The sequence below is a fragment of the Montipora capricornis genome, chromosome 6 (genome assembly GCF_036669925.1).
Source record: "Montipora capricornis isolate CH-2021 chromosome 6, ASM3666992v2, whole genome shotgun sequence".
NCBI classification, from domain to species: domain Eukaryota; kingdom Metazoa; phylum Cnidaria; class Anthozoa; order Scleractinia; family Acroporidae; genus Montipora; species Montipora capricornis.
This window is the reverse complement of record NC_090888.1, coordinates 72,631,214-72,652,337: the sequence shown is the minus strand read 5'-3', so window position 1 is coordinate 72,652,337 and position 21,124 is coordinate 72,631,214. Positions and strand designations below refer to the sequence as shown.

Genomic DNA, 21,124 nt, shown 5'->3' with positions numbered 1-21,124 from the left:
TCTGTATAGAAGTAAATAACGGTATTGTAAGAGCCACGTTTTCGTACTCAGTGTCATCAGCTGTGTTAAAGCGAAGGGCACGCTTTTGTTGAAAAAAAAAAAATTATTCAGGCTCACCATACTACAGCATACTAAGTATAAGGCAAAATAAGAGGATAAGAGTTTGTAAAGTACGCGTTAAGCCAGTAGGTTACATTTTTAAGTTCACTATTAGCAACACCAGTGTCAAAGTGATTTCAGATTCTTGTCTGCATTGATTAAATTGGTGTCGTCAGCGAAGAGAATAAGATCAAAGATACCAGAGAAAACATGGATATTATTTATGAAGATAGGAAAAATACGTTTGCCAAGGAGAGACCCTTACGTACAATATGAGAGGGCAGATTTTTTTTCCAAGAATTAGAAAACTTTTTTCGGCTAGGCACTCTACTAAGTTTTAACACTTTTTGTTTGCAGTCGTATTGTTTGGTTTGCCTTTATTTGATTCAGTTTTGGATATGTTCTTGTCAAACAGCATCCACTTTTTAACTTTTCTTGAAAATAGTTCACTTCGCATGCATTTTGTGCCAATACTGCCTATTTTAATCAAGTCTCATTAAACCGCCAAATTTGTTATTGCAGTGTTCCCTCAGGGTGAAATGCAGTGAGGTGGACGGTAATCTTGACCCTCAGCTGGTGAATGAGGAAATTGATTATAATGACGCCAATCGACTGCACTGAGCTACCAAGAAAGACAACAGCCCTAGCTTATTAGCGATACCCACAGCTTGTAGTAGTTATAATAGAATAACATTTATACTGGAAACTTCATAAAGTTGCATAACACGTAACTTCCGAAAAACATAGTCCGAAATGTTTTCAAGTTTCCCAGCTTAAGCAAATTGGTGAAGCTTGGTTTCCAAGAACTACCCCGAATTAAAATTTCTGGGAAAATTTAACACGGCAAAGTTTGTGTTACCTCCAGGGAAAATATTGTATATATACTTAAGCACTTTCTTAAGATTTGCGAAACGGGAGTAAAAATAGACCATTAACAACTTTGAGGGTTTTGCTTCTTTTTCAAGACTAAGAAAAGCTCTGGTAGTTTAGCATACATCTCGCTTTCCAGGAAAGTTAGAGCCAAAATGAAGTCACCCACTGTTTTTTGTTTGCATTAAGTAGATCAAATAGCCTCATGGCACTTAAACATGTAAATGAAGGGCCGGTTTTTAACTTCTTATGTCATTTATCAGATCATGACTTTATTTGGTAGCGCTGTTATTGATAACTGACCAACAAACCCGGAGCATGTAGTTGTAATAAATATAACCTACACTGGAAACTTCATAAAGTTGCATAACACTCAACTGCCGAAACACATAGTGCGCAGTGTTTTCAACTTTCCCAGCTTAAATGATATACTTTGTTTCTTAGAACTAGCCTAGCCCGAATTACAAGGTCTAATTTGAATATAACACAAGTCTTTGGGTGATCCAATATATGTAATAACGCGACAACGTTAGGGAGCTCAAGCACGCGCGTTTTGAAGACGCGGACGGCAACCGGAAGAGAACATTTCGTGTGCCAGGACAGTGGTGTCTCCCAGATTTTTATACTAATCATCTCTAATGGAGAAAAGATACTTAGCAATGTAAATGTGGTTGTGTGAAGACAAGTTAAAAGGGAAAACAGCTCACTTCCGGTTGCCGTCCGCGTCTCAAAACCGCGCGTGCTTAAGCTCCCTAACGTTGTCAAGCTTAAATACACGAAGAAAACTCAGAACCTCGTACGTAATCTAAAGGGGATTCTTATCTTGATGACTTCTTTGCTAAATCGAGACCAAGTTCTAAGAAGTTTGAGCTCAAGGGAAAAAACGTAAGACCCTCTTCTGACACCCAACAGCAGCGACTGAAGGAATGGGAATTGCTATTAAAAAGAGGCGTATGTGGCTGCAGCAGGATAAATAGTGACGAACTTTTCACAGAGTCTTTCAAAGTCCTTTTTTTGATTGCTTGATAAAGACTCCTTAAATCAGTAACGCGTTCACTGAAGAAATCATTTCACTCACTTTTTTTACATTTCCTAACTTAAACCTGCCTCGGATGATCGCTAGCTAGTAAAAAACCGCTCATAACGATTCCTCGATGGCTGAAACACAAGCTATCTCTGACTTGGGCAGAGAGGAATCGAGTGCAGTTAAATTTCAGGAGGAGCGAGGGTGGCACAGTCGGTTAGTGCGCGGCCATGGTGCAAGAGGTCCTGAGTTCGATTCCCGGATCTCGCATCCTTGTTTCGACTTCTTTCCTTTCCGTGTAGCTAAGTAGCTTTAAATACCCGTAAAACGGAGCACGGATGGAGAGGGGGGAGTAAAATGAGCGCACCGTCGACCTCAGGTTTGTTAGTTGAATTACTGTTACGGGTTATCGACGTTAAATATGGTTGCTTTACTTTACTTTACTTTTACCTGGGAAATGGCCGTTCGTTGAAATTCATCTCATCCTTTACCTGATCCTTAACCCTCGATCAGCCGTAATTAATCTTGATGGCTAAAGATTCTAGGCGTCACTCTTCCAGGAAACCTAAATGATTGGGTCACGCATTTTGCGGAACAGATCAAGAAAGCTGGCAGCAAAATGCACATTATGTGTCTACAAGAATTTGATATTGTCTACGCTTGGTGTTTTTCTTCTCATCCTTATTTCCTGTAAACTTAAACATTTGTTTTATAGTGTTTTCAATAAAGACATTTCTTATCATTGATTCTAAGCTTTCTTCTGGTGCCAGGCACTTTCCTTACATTCTGAAAACCACGACTTAGTATTTCTCTCAGTTACTAGGTGCGTGTTTACCAGGCGCCACCTATTCTGAATCAAACAGTACAGAACGCAAACTTCAAGTTAACTGTAGTAGTTGTGCACAATACAAAACATAGAGACCCTGATCAATATTCTGTATTTTTCCAACGTAAACTGAAAATTTAAAGATACTGATTTGGCGTCTAACTTAAACTAAACTTATTTGTATAAGTTTCAGCGGCTTGACCCCAGGCTGCTACACCATACTAAGTATGAGGCCAGGGAAAATAAAAGAATAATAGATTTTGAAAAGTACGCCAAAAGCAACGGCTACAAAACGTCAAATGTTGGCGGTGGCACCATCGTACAGCTTAAGTTATTGCTACTTCTAACACTTAGTGTGCCTTATGTATAAAACTAAAGGGCAGAATGTTTTTCAAAGAATTCAAAAGCTTTTTTTAAGCCGGTCACTCGACTAAGTTTTAGCACTTTACGTTTGAATACATATTGTTTGGTTAGCCTTTCTTTGATTCAGTTTTGAATATCCTCTTGTTAAAAAAGCGTGCACTTCAATTTCAACTTTTCAAGGAAATAGTTCACTTTGCATGCCTTTGTGTCCATACCGCCTATATTAATCAAGTCTCATAAAAGCCGCCAAATTTGTTATTGCGGTGTCTCGGAATGTTCCCTTAGGGTGAAGTGCAGTGAAGTGGACGGTAATCTTGACCCTCGGCTGGTGAACGCGGAAATTGCTCATAATGACGCCAGTTGAGCGCAGCTACTAAGAACGAAAACAACCCCCTATTAGCAACACCAGCAACGTGTAGTTGTAATAACATATTTTATTTTATACTGCAAAAGGTTGCATAAAATTGCATATCACTTAACTCCCAAAGCATGCACATAGCCCGAAATGTTTTCAATTAAATGATGGCCTGGTTTCCATGAACTTGGAATGCCCGAATAATTCATTTACAATAGACTTTGTCCCTTTTTAAGAGATCTATTTTTTTGCATTTATATGACTACCCTTGGTATGGACAGCTTAGCCTCAGTCTTGTTCCAGTGGTAAACGAATCAGTAGTCCTTTCTTGGTTATTTCCTGTCTGTTTCACCTTTTTTAAACAAAAACTAAGTAGAGTACTGATGAGGCAATCTGGTATTCGGTAACAAAGCAGGCTCCTTGCGACTGCGGAGAGGACTAAGCTTTTTCAGTCTCAGGAAAGACGAAAGCCACTTTCGACCACTTTCGATGAAGGTATGTATATCAAACCACGAATTTTCAATCTCTTATTGCTAGGGTATACTTAGATTTTGCTCTAAGAAGTAAGGCATTTCATCAACCCGTGCGAAGTCAGACACCAGTACTTACATCAGTGAGAATAGCCATGCTCTGGCTCGTACTTCCACCTTGCAGAGACAAAACCTTTTTGCTCATAATTACGTATGTAAATAACGACATCATGTGACTAAATAAAGGGGCGATGTCATTTCGGTTTCAGTTTTAGTCAGCAGATGATTCGACAACGCATGTTTTGAAAACTTTACGAAGATCTGTTTCAAAAACACGTTTGTTTCCTGGATGGCGTCTAGATCACAGAGCACAGCGAGTCAGAGCGGAGTCTCGTGTCATCTATTATGCGCCTTATGAAATCCACAAAAAAACATCGATTTTCAGCGGCAGAATTCTTTTCCAGAGCGATGATCGTATATACGATACGCGGTAGTAATTTTAAATAATGTGTGTGCGTGTGCATGGTTTATTGAAGTTATCATGTCAAACGCAATTTTATCAGTCACTAGAGTATGAATCATGGTAACGAACGATTTAGTGAGATTTCCGGGAGGAGGGGGGGGGGACCAATGCTTTTTTAAAATGAAAAATTTCGGCACTCTTGTGTTCGCAGTCATGTTCAGTGCTGTATTGGAATACTGCTACAATTCGGGCTAAAGGTTTAAATCAAGTGAGTGAGGATATATTTGGATGCAATTAAATTTGCTAGTGTTTGTACTTGCTCTTGTACTCGCGTCGCTAGTGAAAACCACGCTTAAGTGAAAGGAAAGGAAAGGAAAGGAACTTTATTTAAGTGTCTAGTCGTTCTAGCGCTGGAGCGCTAATTAGGGACACTGTAAATTGAAATGAACAATGAAAGTAAATCAAGTCAAATGTCGGTTTTTGAGGAGAGGGGAAACCGGAGTACCCGGAGAAAACCTCTCGGTGCAGAGTAGAGAACCAACAAACTCAACCCACATATAACGCCGAGTCTGGGAATCGAACCCGGGCCACATTGGTGAGAGGCGAGTGCTCTCACCACTGCGCCATCCCTGCACCCCCTAAGCCTCCTGGAAGTGTTCTTGTGTAGGTGGTTTGCAACCACTCTTTAGGACACAGATAACAATGCTGAAATGTACAATTGCTGGTGGACGAAAAAAAAAGGAGCTAATGAGAGAACTTTTGTTTTTGGTCCACCAGCATGGAGGCGATGACGATACGTGAAAACCACCCATTTCAATGGTAGTGCATTCAGCTGGTGTTACGAATGTCATAGGTAGGATTCTGTTTTTTCAGTTGTTCTTTCAACCTTTGCCAAGCAACTAGCTTACTTAATTATTATCCAGAGGAAAAATGTTATTTACTCATGCAACCTTGGTAACAAAGCAACATTCCACAAAGATTATCTGGCATATCATGCTTAAGTTTTTAGTTTTTATTCAGTGACACATAGGTTGACGCTACCCATTCAAGAGTAAAATGAATCAATGTAACCAAGAGAAAATGAGGGGACAGAGAGGGAGGCCCCCGGTCCAGCCCTTGGGATATGTCATGTCCAAGAAAGTTATTTTTAGACGAGCGGAAGTCTTTGTTCTAGCGGAGGTCTGTCTTCCGAGACGTCCGCATGCAGTCCAACCTCGGTCTGATGTTTGAAAGAAATAAATGTTCATCAACAGGAAAAGAAAACAAACAGCGGTTACAAACATTTTCATTTTATACTTGACGTTTCGTATGTTGCAGCATACATCATCAGAAGTGACGGTTAAAAACTGTTACACAGAATTTTAAAAAACTAGAGCGAGGAACTGGTGACTAGTTAAAAAGTGTGATAACAAAATCGTAACTTCCGGTAGTCGATTCTTCCGGAAGAAATTAATAAAGAAAAAGCTTCTCACTACCAATGTTTTCATTGAGAGAGGGTTTTAAGTCACTGATTAATAGCGTTTCTTTAATTTTACATTGCATGTCGGACTTCCCAGTTGCGAGGATTTCAAAATGGTCCCATTTGATGTTATGACCGGTAGAAATTGTATGGTCTGCAACAGCAGAGGCGTAGCCGACTTGTGTAAGAGCTTTGAAATGCTCGGACTTCCTGTCATGCAATCTTCTTTTTGTTTTGCCGATGTAGAAGGAATCACAGTCCCAACAACTGGCTTTGTATACTATTTTTGATCTTTGAGAACGACTGAAACGATCTTTGTAGGGAAAAAAAGACTTAATCCTGCAAGTGTTTTGAAAAATAACCCTAAGATTGACACAGCCATAAAACTTACTAATACAAGATTTAACACGTCGAGTAAGAGCTTCACTTTGAAAGCCCAAAAAAGGCAAGACAAGAATGATATCTTTCTTAGGAACAGTGGTGGCAGGTTCAGCAGACCTGTTTTTTTGTCTGTTCAAAACATCATTAATGTTGTAACAAAGGACGCCTCTTGGGTAACCATTTTGAAGGAGAGTGTTCTTGAGATCGAAGAGAGTCGACTGTAACAAGGAAGAACTCGAGCAGATGCGTAAGCAGCGATAGGTGAGTGACTTAAAACCCTCTCTCAATGAAAACATTGGTAGTGAGAAGCTTTTTCTTTATTAATTTCTTCCGGAAGAATCGACTACCGGAAGTTACGATTTTGTTATCACACTTTTTAACTAGTCACCAGTTCCTCGCTCTAGTTTTTTAAAATTCTGTGTAACAGTTTTTAACCGTCACTTCTGATGATGTATGCTGCAACATACGAAACGTCAAGTATAAAATGAAAATGTTTGTAACCGCTGTTTGTTTTCTTTTCCTGTTGAAATTGAAATGGCCAAAGGACAAAAGTATTTAAAATGTTCATCAGCCTTCCACGTGCGCCGCCATTTTCTCTTTTCACTAAGAACCTAAGAGCGAGGCAAGACTGCATGCGGACGTCTCGGAAGACAGACCCGCTAGAACAGAGACTTCCGCTCGTCTAAAAATAACTTTCGTGGACATGACATATCCCGGCCAACGCCCTGAGCCTCCCTCTCTGTCCCCTCATTTTCTCTTGATGTAACTTAAAAGACCCAACCTTTCGACACTCATGCCAGTGTCTTCTTCATCAGGGGTGGCGTAGGGCTGAAAATAGCCCTTCTATACTCACCGATTAACGGCTTTTCCTTTTAATGAGATGTAAATTCGCTACCGATATTCAGTAATGATTTCTTCGCTGATTAATGGACAACACTGAGCTTATGCTAATAAGGGGTAATTTTATATGAACATTCTTCCACAACACAATTGCAACCATTTAACTAATATGTAAGTTCTATGCTTGTCGTTTTACATATGCACAGGTGACCCAGTACGTGACTCTTCTCGCTACCACCAACCACTGAACTTGAAGAAGGGGTGGCAGCCCGTTCCTTTAATTCGAGTGATCCAGGTGGACAAAGCGTATTTGGTTCCCACAACGAACAAGGTAAGTGCACGGACCTTTCACTTAGGTTATCCGTTCCGGAATCCACTTTTCAATTCCACTTCTCCAGTTTTTTTTGAAGAAAGGGAAGGAAATTGTAATTATAATCTTGCTATCGTAACGCATGATTTTTCGGGAACTCCAACCTGCCTTATTGTGGACACCGTGATAATCACCCAAAAAAAGGCAATTTATTTTTAGGTTGTTGTTTACATTACCAAGCACGAAAGAGATAACTTCGGATTTTCAACAAGAAAACACTCCAGGAGAACCCAAAACCACAAAGGTAGTCAAAACTTTCGATTTGTGATTACTTTCTTCCCTTTTGTGTTTGACACGTGCATTTTGGCGATTTTTCTCGAATGCTGAGCCTTCATTTCAAGCAGTTCAGCAGTAACGACACGCACGCCTTGCGGACCTATCCTGCCACCACGGTAAGCATGCGAAGAGGAAAATAACATAAATTTTAAACAGTTCTTTCCGACCCGATTTTTGGTAAGCTAAAGTAACAAAATCGAAGAAAGTATGCAAGAAAAAAGTCAACAATACAAGGTTTTCTGGGTGGTCAGCAAACAATATGTAACTTAAGTGACAAACACATGGCCACTTACCATGCGTGTTGCAAAAGCCTATTTCCGACTTGTTGTTTTATTCCGCGTCAAAACAAATCTTCCAGCAAAACCATTCAAATGAAAAGAGTTTGATTTGGATAAAATTGCTCAACCTTTACAATTTCAATGGTTTTACAAGAGGGCTCTCTTCAAAAACTGAAGAGGCGAACAGCAACTAAGAATTGAGTTTCTTTGGTCTTCTTTGGGATGATCCGAAAAAGAATTATTGTACCGGATAATCGTTTCCCAGAGTGGATTCATGGGTTAGGTAGAAATCTCTACCTTCACCGTTCACCCTTGTACCTGTTACCCTTTACCGGTGGAAAAGCTATGCCGCCTTTAAATTTGCAGCTAGATACCGGTTTTCCCTCATCCACATTAATTAAGATTGGTTTTTCATAAGTTTGCTGTGTTGCTACACTAGTGTTTCACCCTCCCTTGCCTCACTGCATCCGGTAGATACACGCTATTTCCGATCCAACGACCAGTTCCAACAAAAACTACCCGTATCATAGCTAGGTCACCTGTAGAATTCAATTGTAAACACTAGGCGATTTTCACCGGTACATTATCCGTTGTTATGGATGAGCCATCCAGACTTCAACTGGCTGCGCATGCAGAAATATTTACTTGTTTTGTTCCGTACTTGGCAAATTTGAGTATCACTCAAATAAAAAACAACAACTTGTCTATCCATCAATCTTCAAGAGTTTTTTATTGGGGAATGTGAATTATTTGCATTGGTTAAAAACAAGAGATTTATTAATTTATTTTCCAAAAATTCCTATTCTGAATTATATAAAGGAAACAAATCTACCGTCTTCATAAGCAAAAACATGAATAGGAAGAAAATATTTATTGAGCCTTTCAAAATTTCCTTAAGAGCAAAGAGTAATTTGAGACCTGTGAAATCCAAATCTGTATTATCTGAGCTTTTTCGATAAGAAGTAACAGAAGAAGAACTCACTATTTCGGGATTTAGAAATTTTTAAAGGGAAAAAAGGGGGATTTTATTACTTGTTAAAATTTTTGGTCAGGTGATAACCCTCATTTTATTCACGCTACTTGCCGAGAATATCGATAACATCAGGTCTGTATCTGTTTTCAAGGCTAGTAGGATAGTCATGAACACTGACTGAAGCCGTTCAGAAGATCTATGGGTCCACGCAACATGTTAGGCCTAACTCTGCCATATTTGATTCTTCCGGTAATCATCAAATTCAATAAAAGTTGTTATTTATTTTCCGAGCATCAATTTGGCTTAAATTCTCTTATTCCACCTTGCCAGCTTTACTTGACTTTAAGTCTGTCAATTAGGCAGACACCTTCTATTAAGTTATTTAAAACTAGGCTATATGAGCACTACTTTAAAAAACTGGATTGTGACTTTGAAACCGATAGAATTAGAACCTGGAAAACTATTTGTCCTAACTGTCGTTCAATAGGGAGACTTACTTGTTAATGTTTTTATTTATTTATTTTATTGTTATCTTTCTTTATATATATATATATATATATATACATATATACATTTATCTAATTATCTGGGGGTCGCCTCGTTGGGATCTAGAGTCCGTTCGCGTGCCCCCTCACCGTCTCATAACTTTTCTGTAGTCGGTGGAATTTTCTAAATAAATAAATAAATAAGTGTAAATATAATTGTAATGCGGATTGCGGTCTTTAGAGCCTCGTCATTTTTCTTGACCTACAAAAGGCCTTTGATAGGCTGAGTTTGCTGAATTCTCTGGTCGCGGTAGGAGGCCCGGAAGTTCTTTACATACGCTACATTATACTCTCGAAAAGTGACACTTTTTGTTTTCCGAGAGGTGTTACACTCATGTTTGTGATGTCCTTGCGAAAAAACTGGTCAGATGCTTAGGTAAGCCATCTACAATCATACCATTGTGGGAGAGGTAAGTAAAGTTGTTAGAGGAAGTGTTGTCAATAAGAGAGCCAAGGTAAGGTATTACGGGTGTGGGCTAAGTGATAAGAGACTAAGGCATGTTTTTTCCAATTTTTTTCACCGCCATTCCTGCGTGTCAATTCCCATGCTTCAAGTTATTTATGCTTTTTCACTTCTACATATTGTATATATAATTGTCACCTGTGTTAGTTTCTTTACGTCTGACAATCATGATGTAATGTCAAAACGTCTTGACCTTTTCAATTTGTCGTTAATCTATCTTTTGGTTCGATAATTTAGCAATGATAAAGATGTGCTTTTTCATAAATTATGATATTGCTAAATCGTGATTAAATGGTATGATGCCGCAGAAAGTGAGATTAGAATGTAAAGCGAGAAGTCATGAGTCGAAATTTTTTGCCAAATTTTCAAACTACTGTTTCGCCAGCTATTCGCCATATTATAGAGTTCACACAAGGTTTACAAAACGGTTTTGGTATACAAATGCAAGAAAAATTAACCCACTAACTCCTGAACTGTCCCCACTGACGAGTAAAATCGTCTGGGGTTAGACAGAGTAAAATCTATTAAGTCTCCCTCCTATGAGTTAATGGGTTAAAGGGGACACAATTTTTAAGGAGACGTAGAGCTTGTTAATTAACCCATTGACTTCTGAACCACCCCCTCCCTCTCCCCCCCTCCCCCATTGACGAGTAAAATTACCTTGGTGTCTCACTCCTAGAAGTCAATAGGTTAAAAGGGAAATAGTGTTTGAATGGATGTGGGGGTTGTTAACCCATTGACTCCTGATTCGCCCCCCCATGCATTGACGAGTTAAAAATCTTCTGCCATTCGACAGAGTAAAATCTATCAAGTCTCACTCCTAGGGGTCAATGGGTTAAGTGGCGAGGAACAATGAAAGAAACGATTGGGCTTAAGGAGGATCAGGTTTCCTCACAAGTCATCGTTAGATTTATGACCAAGTACAACAATACGGACTAATTAATACTAAACACTTATATATAGGAGGTAGTGTGGCCAAGTGGTTAGGGCGCTTGTCTTGAGATGCGGAAATCCCGGGTTCAAGACCCGCTCTGACCACTCATTGAATTTGATCCTGGTAGTCCCTGGTTCAACTTCCCAGCTGCACTTGTAAATAGCCCACTAGTTTGCATCCGGCCAGTCGGGATTCTTAACAGTTGTTGTTGTTGTTCTGTTCCGTCGTTTCGTTGTGTTTCATTGGCCCTGAAAAGCCCCTATAGGGGGCGGTCAATGAAGTATGGATGTATATTTAAGACTAGGAGTTTCAGTGACAAAGTAGAAAGTGAGTGCTGGCGAGGAAACTGGGAGCAGTGACTGGTATTTTTTTTAAAGAGCTGCAAATTTTTGAAGAAAGAGGATACCGGAAATGTGCGTGAAAGCATTTAAAAAGCGAAGAAAGGTGTGCATATCTTTAGCATGTGTCGCAGGCGTTACTATTTTATAAGCAAATGAATAATTTCAAAACAATGGCATGTCGCTTCATTCTTTGAATTTAAAGTTCTGGTCTCAAATTTCTGGCCCCTTTCCAGCAAAAGAGTATCCTTTTGAGAAATGCTGAGCGTAGTTGAGCAAATGTCAATTTAAATTTATTGTCGTGCTTGAGAATAGACTGGGAACAGTCTCTTATTTTTTAATGGCACAGTTGAGGGCGCGAGTTGCGTGACACGCCCCGTTTTCACCACTAATTTGCATGAAATAATAATTTCACTCGTCGTGCGTGGCTCTGAGAAAATAAGGACAACTGCTCGTGGTCTAGCCTGCGAACTCAGACTTATTTCCGGAAATACGTCTGCGAACGCAGACGTATTTCCGGAAATACTCGTGGTCTAGCTCGGGAACTGATTTTCTCTTCACTCAACGGTTGAAGAAGTTGAAGAACAATTTGATGATCAAAGACTGAACATATACGATTGAATGATGATCAATGACGACCCACTGGAAAAGTACTCGACTCGAAGGCTGTGACTATAAGATTCCCGTCCAGGACGTGTACGTGACGTTATTCCGGGTATCAATACCCCGGATAATAGACATGACCCACCACAATCGACTGCGCATGCTTCCGATCTTACATTCAAATCTTGATTTTTTTGGCTAATGTCAAGAATAGTATGCTGCCTCGCTAACGCTCGCCAGCAATAACGGCTTTGAAGAAGTTAATACTTAAAGAAGTTCTTTGAGCTTTTTTGATAAGAAGTACCAGAGGGCAACTCACTATTTCTGGATTTTGTGTTATAAAATTTTGGACCTTGGTAGAACAAAGGAAATTGTCTGATATTGGTTCAACAGGGTAGCAAGTAAAAAGAATGAATGTTTCTAGTATTGCAACTATGGATTTGATTGTTCCTTAAAAGATATATTCCTAAATTTAGCAGGGAGTGTAGAGTTCCTGAAAGAAAACATGAACAGACCTATTTGTAATAAATGGATGATATCTTGAAATTTAGGGAGCTTTAATTCTTTGGAAATGGGGTCAGTATGAGCATCAAACTTGGATTTATCGATGATTCTTAATGCTAGCGTCAGTAAATTAACTATTCTTTGAAGATTTGATTTGTAGGCCGCTCCTCAGATTAAGGTGCAGCAATAAAGATATGGGAGAATCATTGTGTTATACAAAGTGCGAAGAGTGTGTCTTGATAGAAAAAAACTAGATTACCGGCCACGAGAGATATAACGTTTCCATGTTAGCTTATCATCTAAATGTAGTGATACACCAAGGAAGTGTTCTTTAGACACGAAGGAGAAACACGGAAATCGTCGGGTACGGGTCGTACCTCTTGTTGAACACTATATTTCATTGGCTGTGTAGTGTCGTGCTTCTTGTTATTTGTGTTAAATCCATTGTTCTTTTGGCCAATCCTGAAGCCCGTTTAATAAGGTACGACACGACGCAAATCGTCTACCAGGACTTAAACACCACTAAGTTAGTCTTACGTATGCACTTACTGTATTTATTCCAATTTCCAGAAAGATTAATGTGATGGAAGGTCCCCACTTTACATATGGAGAGACCCTCAATTGCGCTTTCCTTACTAACGTTGGAATTAAATTTACATAACACCCTTTTAGTTCAGAAAACAATTTGTGCATCAATTCTCCTATTACCTTGTTTTTCTCCTTTAATCCACAGGATAACCTTGAAAAGTCTTTACAGACATTTGACAGAACAGTCACAATGGAGTCGTTTGACAGACTTCTGAGCTGTGAAGAATCTCAATCAAGGTGTGTCAGTAAATTTCTGTGCAAACGCCAACTATAGTTTGGAACTGATGCGAAATAACTCTAATGGTTTGATGAAACATTTAAGAATAAAAATCGGCGACATCAAAGTTGCTGAGCAACGGATAAATGCCTCTATGTCGTCATTTATTTCCCGAATAAAAGTAACGGTAAGTCGAAAGTTTGTCAAACCGGTCGTTCTTTATAGATATTTTACAACCAAGTACGTTCATAAAAGTACTAGAAATGCTGTTAAATTGTGCTTTAGTTATCACTTATCACGGAAAACCGTAATTATATTTGTGACATGAATTTTTCTTCGGGATTGTTTTGCCTTTTTGAAGCCCAAAGACATCTCTAATGCGTCTATTGAACAATTAGTATATAGCTAATATATAGTTAACATAAACAAAAACAGACTTTTGGGCTTAAGTTATTTCAGTTCAAAGACTCACATCGCGCATCTTCCCAAAAAATAGACAAGGAGGGAGGGGAGGCGCGGTGGCCTCGTGGTTAGTGCGCTCTATTCCGGATCGAGTAGTTCGGGTTCGGGTCTTGGCCGGGGACATTGTGCTCTGTTCTTGGGCAAGACACTTTACTCTCACAGTGCCTCTCTCCACCCAGGTGTATAAATGGGTACCGGTGAATTTAATGCTGGGGGGTAACCCCGCGATGGACTAGCATCCCATCCAGGGGGAAGTAGAAATACTGCTAGTCGCTTCATGCTATACAGTAACCGGAGATAAGCGTCGGCCTGATGGGCCTTCTAGGCTCGTAGCAGACTTTACCTTACCTTAAAAATGTGCAAAGTACAAGAGTAAAATTGACGAAAATCGTAAAAAGCCAGGACAAATATCTTAATGCTTCTACAGAAAGCCGCACCTTGCAAAACAGAAATTGTTCAGGCTTCATTTCGTCAGCCTCTGTTTTTGATTAAAAATTACTTACAAAAATAGAATCAAATACAAATTTTCGGACTCTGGAAAAGGCAAGCAGGTTTTCATTTACTCAACCATTTCTTGATCCTGGCAAAAGAACATATTTACTTCTGCTGAAATAAAGGTTATCCTCGGTCGTTAAAAATTTATCTCGCAAGAGCAGCCTCACTATATCATATTGAAACTACGATTGCTGAATCAATTGGTAAGCGTACTTTTCACGATGTTAAGTGGAAGAAGTTTGTATCACATAACTGTATTCCTTTTGGTAGCTGATGACTAGTCGTCAGCCTCTGTGGTATCCATAGAAACTAAAATATGTCAGACTTTTCATGCGAGAGTCAGAGAGTTTCCACACGAATCTGGAAGCAGCACATATTATCGTAACTATGTTTTGTTCCAAGCAGGGGTAATTAATTCTTATGTTTCCGGTTCACATTGCAACCAGGTTGACAGACATTGTTTGCTCCCACTCTAGTCCGAAGAAATTTGAAGGTAGCTTTAAAAGTTACAATTCAAACACTCGTGGAAGGTCTTTGAATTGTAAGTTTTTCAGCTACACTCAAACCAGAGTACCATCAGACCATGACAGTTTCCTTCAAAAATCGTAATCGTTCCGAATTGCTCTTAGGTAAAGTCCCACCCTGGTTTTTGCAAGATGTCGTTAGGGATACTGAAATCGGCCACAAAATGTATCCTTCTTTTTTCAGAAATGGTGAAAAAATGGTCCTATTATATCACGTTAAAATGAATTTACTAGTCATTTTGTGATCGCAGTGAAATTTCAAAGAATGCCCAAATATCCCACGGTCAGTCTTATCTTAACTACTCCACCTTCCGTAGAGCCTCCAGTAACCATTCGTCATAGTTTGTTAGTGCTCTACAAGGAATCACACCTGCTAGTTTTTTGTCCACATAGTGCATGTTAAAGTAACGCATGGCATTGTGGCATTGAATTCTATCAACAAATTATTTACTGTCTTTGTAAACAGGTCTTACACTACTCAAGCTATGCATTCAAGAGGTGGTCTTGGCCGCATTGCTGTAACAAGATGGCGACTGATCTCCTACATTATCCTTATGGCTTACGAAAACGTTCTTGAGAAATTTGGCTTTGCAATGTCACGCAAAAGGGTTCTCGTGCTTTTGATTTCCTTTGCTGTTGCTATTGCAAGCTGCCTGGGTTTCCTTTGGCTCAAAGTTGTGGCACAATCTAGCAATGATTTTACTCATCAAGACAGCCAATCAAGGAGAGACCTTTTTGATGCGGCTAAAGCATTTCCACTTCTCGAATCACGCCGAGAGCAGATAATTTTTTCCCCTAAGTGGAGTCAAAACATCCTTAGTGAAGATTGTTTGAAAGAAGTCGTTGAAGTACATCAGACTGTTGTCAACATTACTGGTTACAAGCAGTTATGTGTTAGAAAGGTGCCCATGAACAGAACTTCCACGGGAGTGGTTGAGCAAGAATGTGTCATCAGCAGCCCTTTAGAGTTTGCTGGGGCTAATTTTGAGCATTTGAGCAATCTTTCCTCCAGTTTAGCTCATGAGTGGCAAAAGTACAGGTTGACGCTCTCTACTGCTCAAACATTTCTTTTCACTCTCCAGGAAGTAATCAGCAATTTTGAGGTAGTCAACGAAACGAATCCACCAACCTCCAGAGCGGACGCCATCCGACTCACTTACTTCATCAGAAAGCCATTCAATGAAGAAGACCGAGAAGTTGTCAACTTTGAAAAACATTTTGAGAAAGAAGTCTCATCTTTGAGTCATCGCCTAAACTGTTCCTTGCTGTCGTTTAGGACTGGAGAAGCGACAGAGAAGGCCATTCAAAGCATTTTGACACCAGAGTTAACACCATTGTGTGTGTCAGCGATAACAATGGTTTTTGTGGTCTTGATTTCTTTTAAAATTGGCTTAAGTACTCTTGTTTGTTTTGAAACAGTTTTGATATTGTCTTTATCTTTCATATTACCCCTAGCATGTGCTGCGGGAATTCTCTCAATAGCACACATACCATTTTCCTCGACACTCTTTTTCATTCCTTTTTTTTTGTTGGGTAAAACAGCATCAGATGTGCTCCTCTTACTGGGAGAATGGGAAAGGCAAAATCACATACGATCGCTTGAACACCGAGTCGGTAGCTGCTTTGGCAGAATGGGGATAATCCAAATTTCTTCAGCGTTTTGTGGTACAGTCCTCTTTGGAATTCCCATCAAGTCATCATTTGAAGTTATTTCAAGGTTCTACCTCTTTATCCTTGTTGGTTATGCACTTGTTTCCACTGCATCTTTTTTCATAACTGCCACTATCATGCAGTATGAAGAGAAACTGTTCAAGTGCTTAAGGACTTTGGTTGCAAGATCCTGTAGAAAAGCCTCATCCGAATTCAAATGCAGCTTGGTTAAAGAGCCAATGGCAAAATCAATGAGTAAATTACGATTCGCCTTGAAGAACGCTGCTCACATGCTAACCACACCAGGTGCCAGAGTAATTTCGTTCGTTCTCTTAGCCTGCTTTGCTACCCTTGGTGTACTATCGGCCTTACATTTCGGGGAGAGAGCAAGTGCCACAACAAACCTCTATCGACACAATGACAATTTCAATCAATTCACCGAAGATCAACGAAAATTCTTTGAAAATGTAAGTGATGTAAGCATCGTTTTCCTTAACGATATTGATTACTCTCAACCAACTGCACAAAATCAAATTATAAACATTTGCAAAACGTTGGGGGAAGCTTCTTACAGTCATGCAGCATCCGTTTGTTGGATATCAGACATACTACAATGGGCCAGAAAACAAAATGCGAGCTGCTCAAATTCAGAATTTCATCGTTGTTTGAATGAGTTTCTTCGACAACCCGTCCATGCTCCTTTGCAACAAGACGTACATTTTGAAAGAAACACAATCGTTGCAAGTCGCATTCATTTGCAAATGATATGGCACCACAGCTTTGAGGAAGACAGAAGGTCTCTTGAAAGACTAAGACATGATTTGATAACTCACGTTTCGTTTAAGGCTGTAGCAGTATCGCATAAATTTTTTGAATTCGATGACCTATCCTTGTTGCATGGAGAACTTGTCTTCGTTTTCGCAACTGGCACTGTGGTAGTCTTTGTACTCTGTTTGTTGTCAAGCACATCTTTTGTCATCTGCTCCTACATCACATTAACATTTCTGTTACTCATGTTGGAGACAGTAGGAATCATGAAGACATGGGACATTCACTTAAACCATGTAACTTTCATTTGCCTATATTGTGCATTGTTTTTAGCCTTGAATCCAAGCCAGTACGTGGCTCACTCATTCGTGTTTTCAGAAGAAAAGAACGTTAGAGAGCGTATGACTGGAGCACTGCGCTTGGTAGCATGGCCTGTACTTACTGCTGCTTTACTACAGATTTGTGGATCAATTTCATTGGGGTTTATTTATCCAGCTTTGCAAAACATTTTCTTCCTTCTTGTCCCCTTGGTGCTTTCCCTTGGCGTGATCCATGCTATAGTGATTTTCCCCCCAACAATAACTACCTTCGTTGAGTTGATAAACAGTTTTGATTCATTGAATGAGGAAATTGTCCTCAATTCAGTTGTGGATGATTTGGAGCAAAAACTGACGAGCCTCAAAGTGCTGGATTGTACATCATTTAACGTTAAGGCAAAGTATCTTCCTGTATCCATTGTGGGAATAGGTTGTAGGTTCCCTGGAGCCAAGAACAAAGACTTATTCTGGAATCTGCTCGAGCAAGGAGAATGTTCAGTTGGTGCATTCCCACCAAATAGAAGACAGCAGCATGAGAAGTTTCTTCAACATTACCATCCCAAAGGCTTCGTTAGCGGACGTTTGAGTGCTGTTGATGGTTCCTATATGGAAGAAATCCAAACTTTTGACCAAAGTTTCTTTGGTATAACCAACGGAGAGGCTTGTGCAATGGATCCCCAACAACGGATTCTATTAGAAGTGGTTTATGAGGCAATTGAAGACGCTGGAATGAAACTTGAAGACCTCCAAAAGTGCAAAACAGGTGTTTTTGCCGGTGTGATGAATCTGGACTACAATGCTCTTGTAACGGAGGCTTCCAATGTCAATAATATCAATCAATTCTCTTCCACTGGAATTACAGCCTCTATTATCGCAAACAGAGTGTCTTTCTGTTTTAATCTCACAGGTCCAAGTGTTGCAGTTGATACCGCGTGTTCTTCGTCCTTAACTGCTCTTAAGCTAGCAGTTGATAATCTGCAAAAAGGAGAATGTGACGTAGCAATTGTTTGTGCAGCCAATATCGTCCTCGACCACATAATGCAGATGGTATCTAGCATGGCGGGTCTGTTGGCACCTGATGGCCGCTGTAAAAGTTTTGATGCTTCCGGGGACGGCTATGGAAGGGGAGAAGGCTTTGCAGCAATTATTCTGAAGCTGTCAAAAGCTGCTTCAAATGACGGAGATGACGAATATTGCCAGATAATTGCCTGTGGAGTTAATAACGATGGCCAAAATGCCAGACCAATCACTGCTCCGAGTTCCAAGATGCAAGCTGAGCTCTCAAAAACGGTTCTTGAGTGGTCAGGAGTGAGTCCGGAGGACGTGAGTTACATTGAAGCACATGGCACAGGTACCGCGATTGGAGATGTTGTAGAGGTTACCGGAATTGCAGATACGTACACCCGAGGAACTATAAACCCTACGCGAAAATTAAAAATTGGATCTGTTAAGTCAAATCTTAATCACACAGAATCTACCGCTGGCTTGGCTGGACTAATCAAGGTTGCTTTGATGATCAAGAAAAAAAGAATGGTGCCAACGGTAAACGTGCATACATTGAATCCCAAATTGAAGTTGCAAGAGAAGGGACTTGTTATCCAGCAAGCCGCCGAGCCTTGGAAAGTGGAAAATGGGAAACTACGCGTAGCTGCTGTAAACTCTTTTGGTTACGGCGGCTCAAACGCACATGCCATTCTTCGAGAAGTACCTTCAAAGGAAACTTTACAGGAGGAAAACAAGACTCACCGCTTAAATCATGTCCTCACCCTTTCTGCACGTTCGCAAGAAGCACTGAAAAAAATGGCAAAGCTGTACTCCGAGTGGCTCAATGAATGTGCCCCCAGGATGGATGCATCATTTATACCAAACTTATGCTATTCACTAACCGAACGTCGCAGTCAACTTCCACACCGCCTAGCACTTCCATTCAGGTCCATTCTAGATGCGTCCATAGCTCTGCAAGACTATACCACTGGTTCCATGGATTCTGATAAAGCTGCTTGTTATGGTGAAGCCAAGTCTTCTAATGTTAGGCTTGCATTTTTGTTTGGAGGACAAGGCTCTCAGTGGTACGCTATGGGAAGACAGCTTATTACGTGCGAGCCTGTTTTTAGAGAGGCCATTTTAAATGTCAGTGATTTAGTTAAGGACTTCGGGGAACCATGGTCACTCACAGAAGAGCTTATGGCACCAGAGGACAAATCCAAGATGGAAGAGAATTCCATTTCTCAACCGGTCACGTTTGCTGTGCAATACGCGACGGTGCAATTGTTGATGTCGTGGAAAATCTATCCCTCTGCTGTCCTTGGACACAGTCTGGGTGAAATTGCAGCTGCATGTACAGCTGGAATTATAACTCTGAGAGAAGCAGTTTACATTGTACTGACTCGCTCTACTCTGCAAGATCTCTGTCCTTCGAACGGCAGTATGGCTGCTTTAGGAATGTCAGAGCACGAAGCTAAGGAATTAATTATAGACTTAAAGTTAGATGCAAAACTTAGCATTGCAGCAGTTAATGATGCAAAAAGTGTTACTGTGTCCGGTGATTGTCAGTCTGTCGAAGCCCTTGGTCAACATTTAGCCATTCACTCAAGAGGTACTTTCTGGCGTATTTTAAAAACAAAACGAGCATTTCACAGCCATCATATGGAGCACATTAAGAAGCCTTTTATAAAAGATATGAAGAAGGTCGGCTTAAAACCTCAACACTCGAAGATTCCCATGTACTCTACTGTTTCTGGTGAGATCATCCCAGGTGCACATTTAAACAGTGATTACTGGTGGCGCAACATTCGCTTTCCAGTGCTTTTCCACATGGCCACGAAGAACCTGCTTGAAGATGGCAACAAACAGATTATTGAGATAAGCAGCCAGCCCATTTTAGCTTCCTATGTCAAACAGATTGCAGAGCAAGAAAATTTCAAGGACCAAGAAATACCAATTGTGCTGAACACCTTGCCCCGTAAAAGAGTACCTATCGATGAACAGCACAAAGCATTTCTCCAAAGCACAGTGTGCAGATTGTACACGATGGGATATCCCTTGGACTGGACATGTGTTCAAGGGGATCCATCAGCCAAGTTTATTCGCTTACCAAACTATCCATGGACGGAAAGCAGGTTTTGGTTTACAAAGCATCAACCAGAGAGCACAATTTCCCCTGTCAGCATTGATAAAACGAGCATAAAAAGCAAGACACACCCATTTTTAGAAAAGGTGAAACTGACCGTCCAGTATTCAGGCCTACGCTGTTGGGAATCTGAGATCGATCTCCATCGTTTTCCACATTTGAAGGATCACGCTCTCTTACAGGGGGGAGCTGTGATGCCAGGTGCTGCCTATTTGGAAATGGCCTTTGCAATGGCCAAGGACCAGTTTGTGGACGTGGCTGGGTTGGAATTAATTGATGTGAAGCTGTCAAGCCTCCTCACACTGCCTGAGACAAAGGTATATAAATCCGCACCACAGTTCTTCATCTTTCAATCTTACTTCTACTTCTCTATCAAATTAGGTTGATCACTTGTTTTATAGTAAAATCTTCCTTACTGAAAATGGTCGAGCTGCGATCAAAAATTAATATAGTTTGAAATGCCCCCAAAACCTAAATTGTAAAGATAATCTAAAGAGAGAGCATTTCTATCTTTGAAATAAGGGGGATCTTGCAGCGCT

At 40.2% G+C, this 21,124-nt stretch overlaps 1 protein-coding gene across 1 annotated transcript in view; it reads left to right on the top strand.

Annotated features, from left to right (window-relative positions):
* Window positions 1–7,374: 7,374 nt before the first annotated feature.
* Window positions 7,375–21,124, top strand: part of LOC138054457 (mycocerosic acid synthase-like) — a 40,404-nt gene continuing 26,654 nt past the window's right edge. Inside the window, exons 1-3 of the mRNA XM_068900898.1 lie at window positions 7,375–7,481; window positions 13,168–13,259; window positions 15,187–20,902. Of these exons, the coding sequence (XP_068756999.1) occupies window positions 13,213–13,259; window positions 15,187–20,902 (5,763 nt within the window). The 5' untranslated portion in view covers window positions 7,375–7,481; window positions 13,168–13,212. The remainder of the gene's footprint in view (window positions 7,482–13,167; window positions 13,260–15,186; window positions 20,903–21,124) is intronic.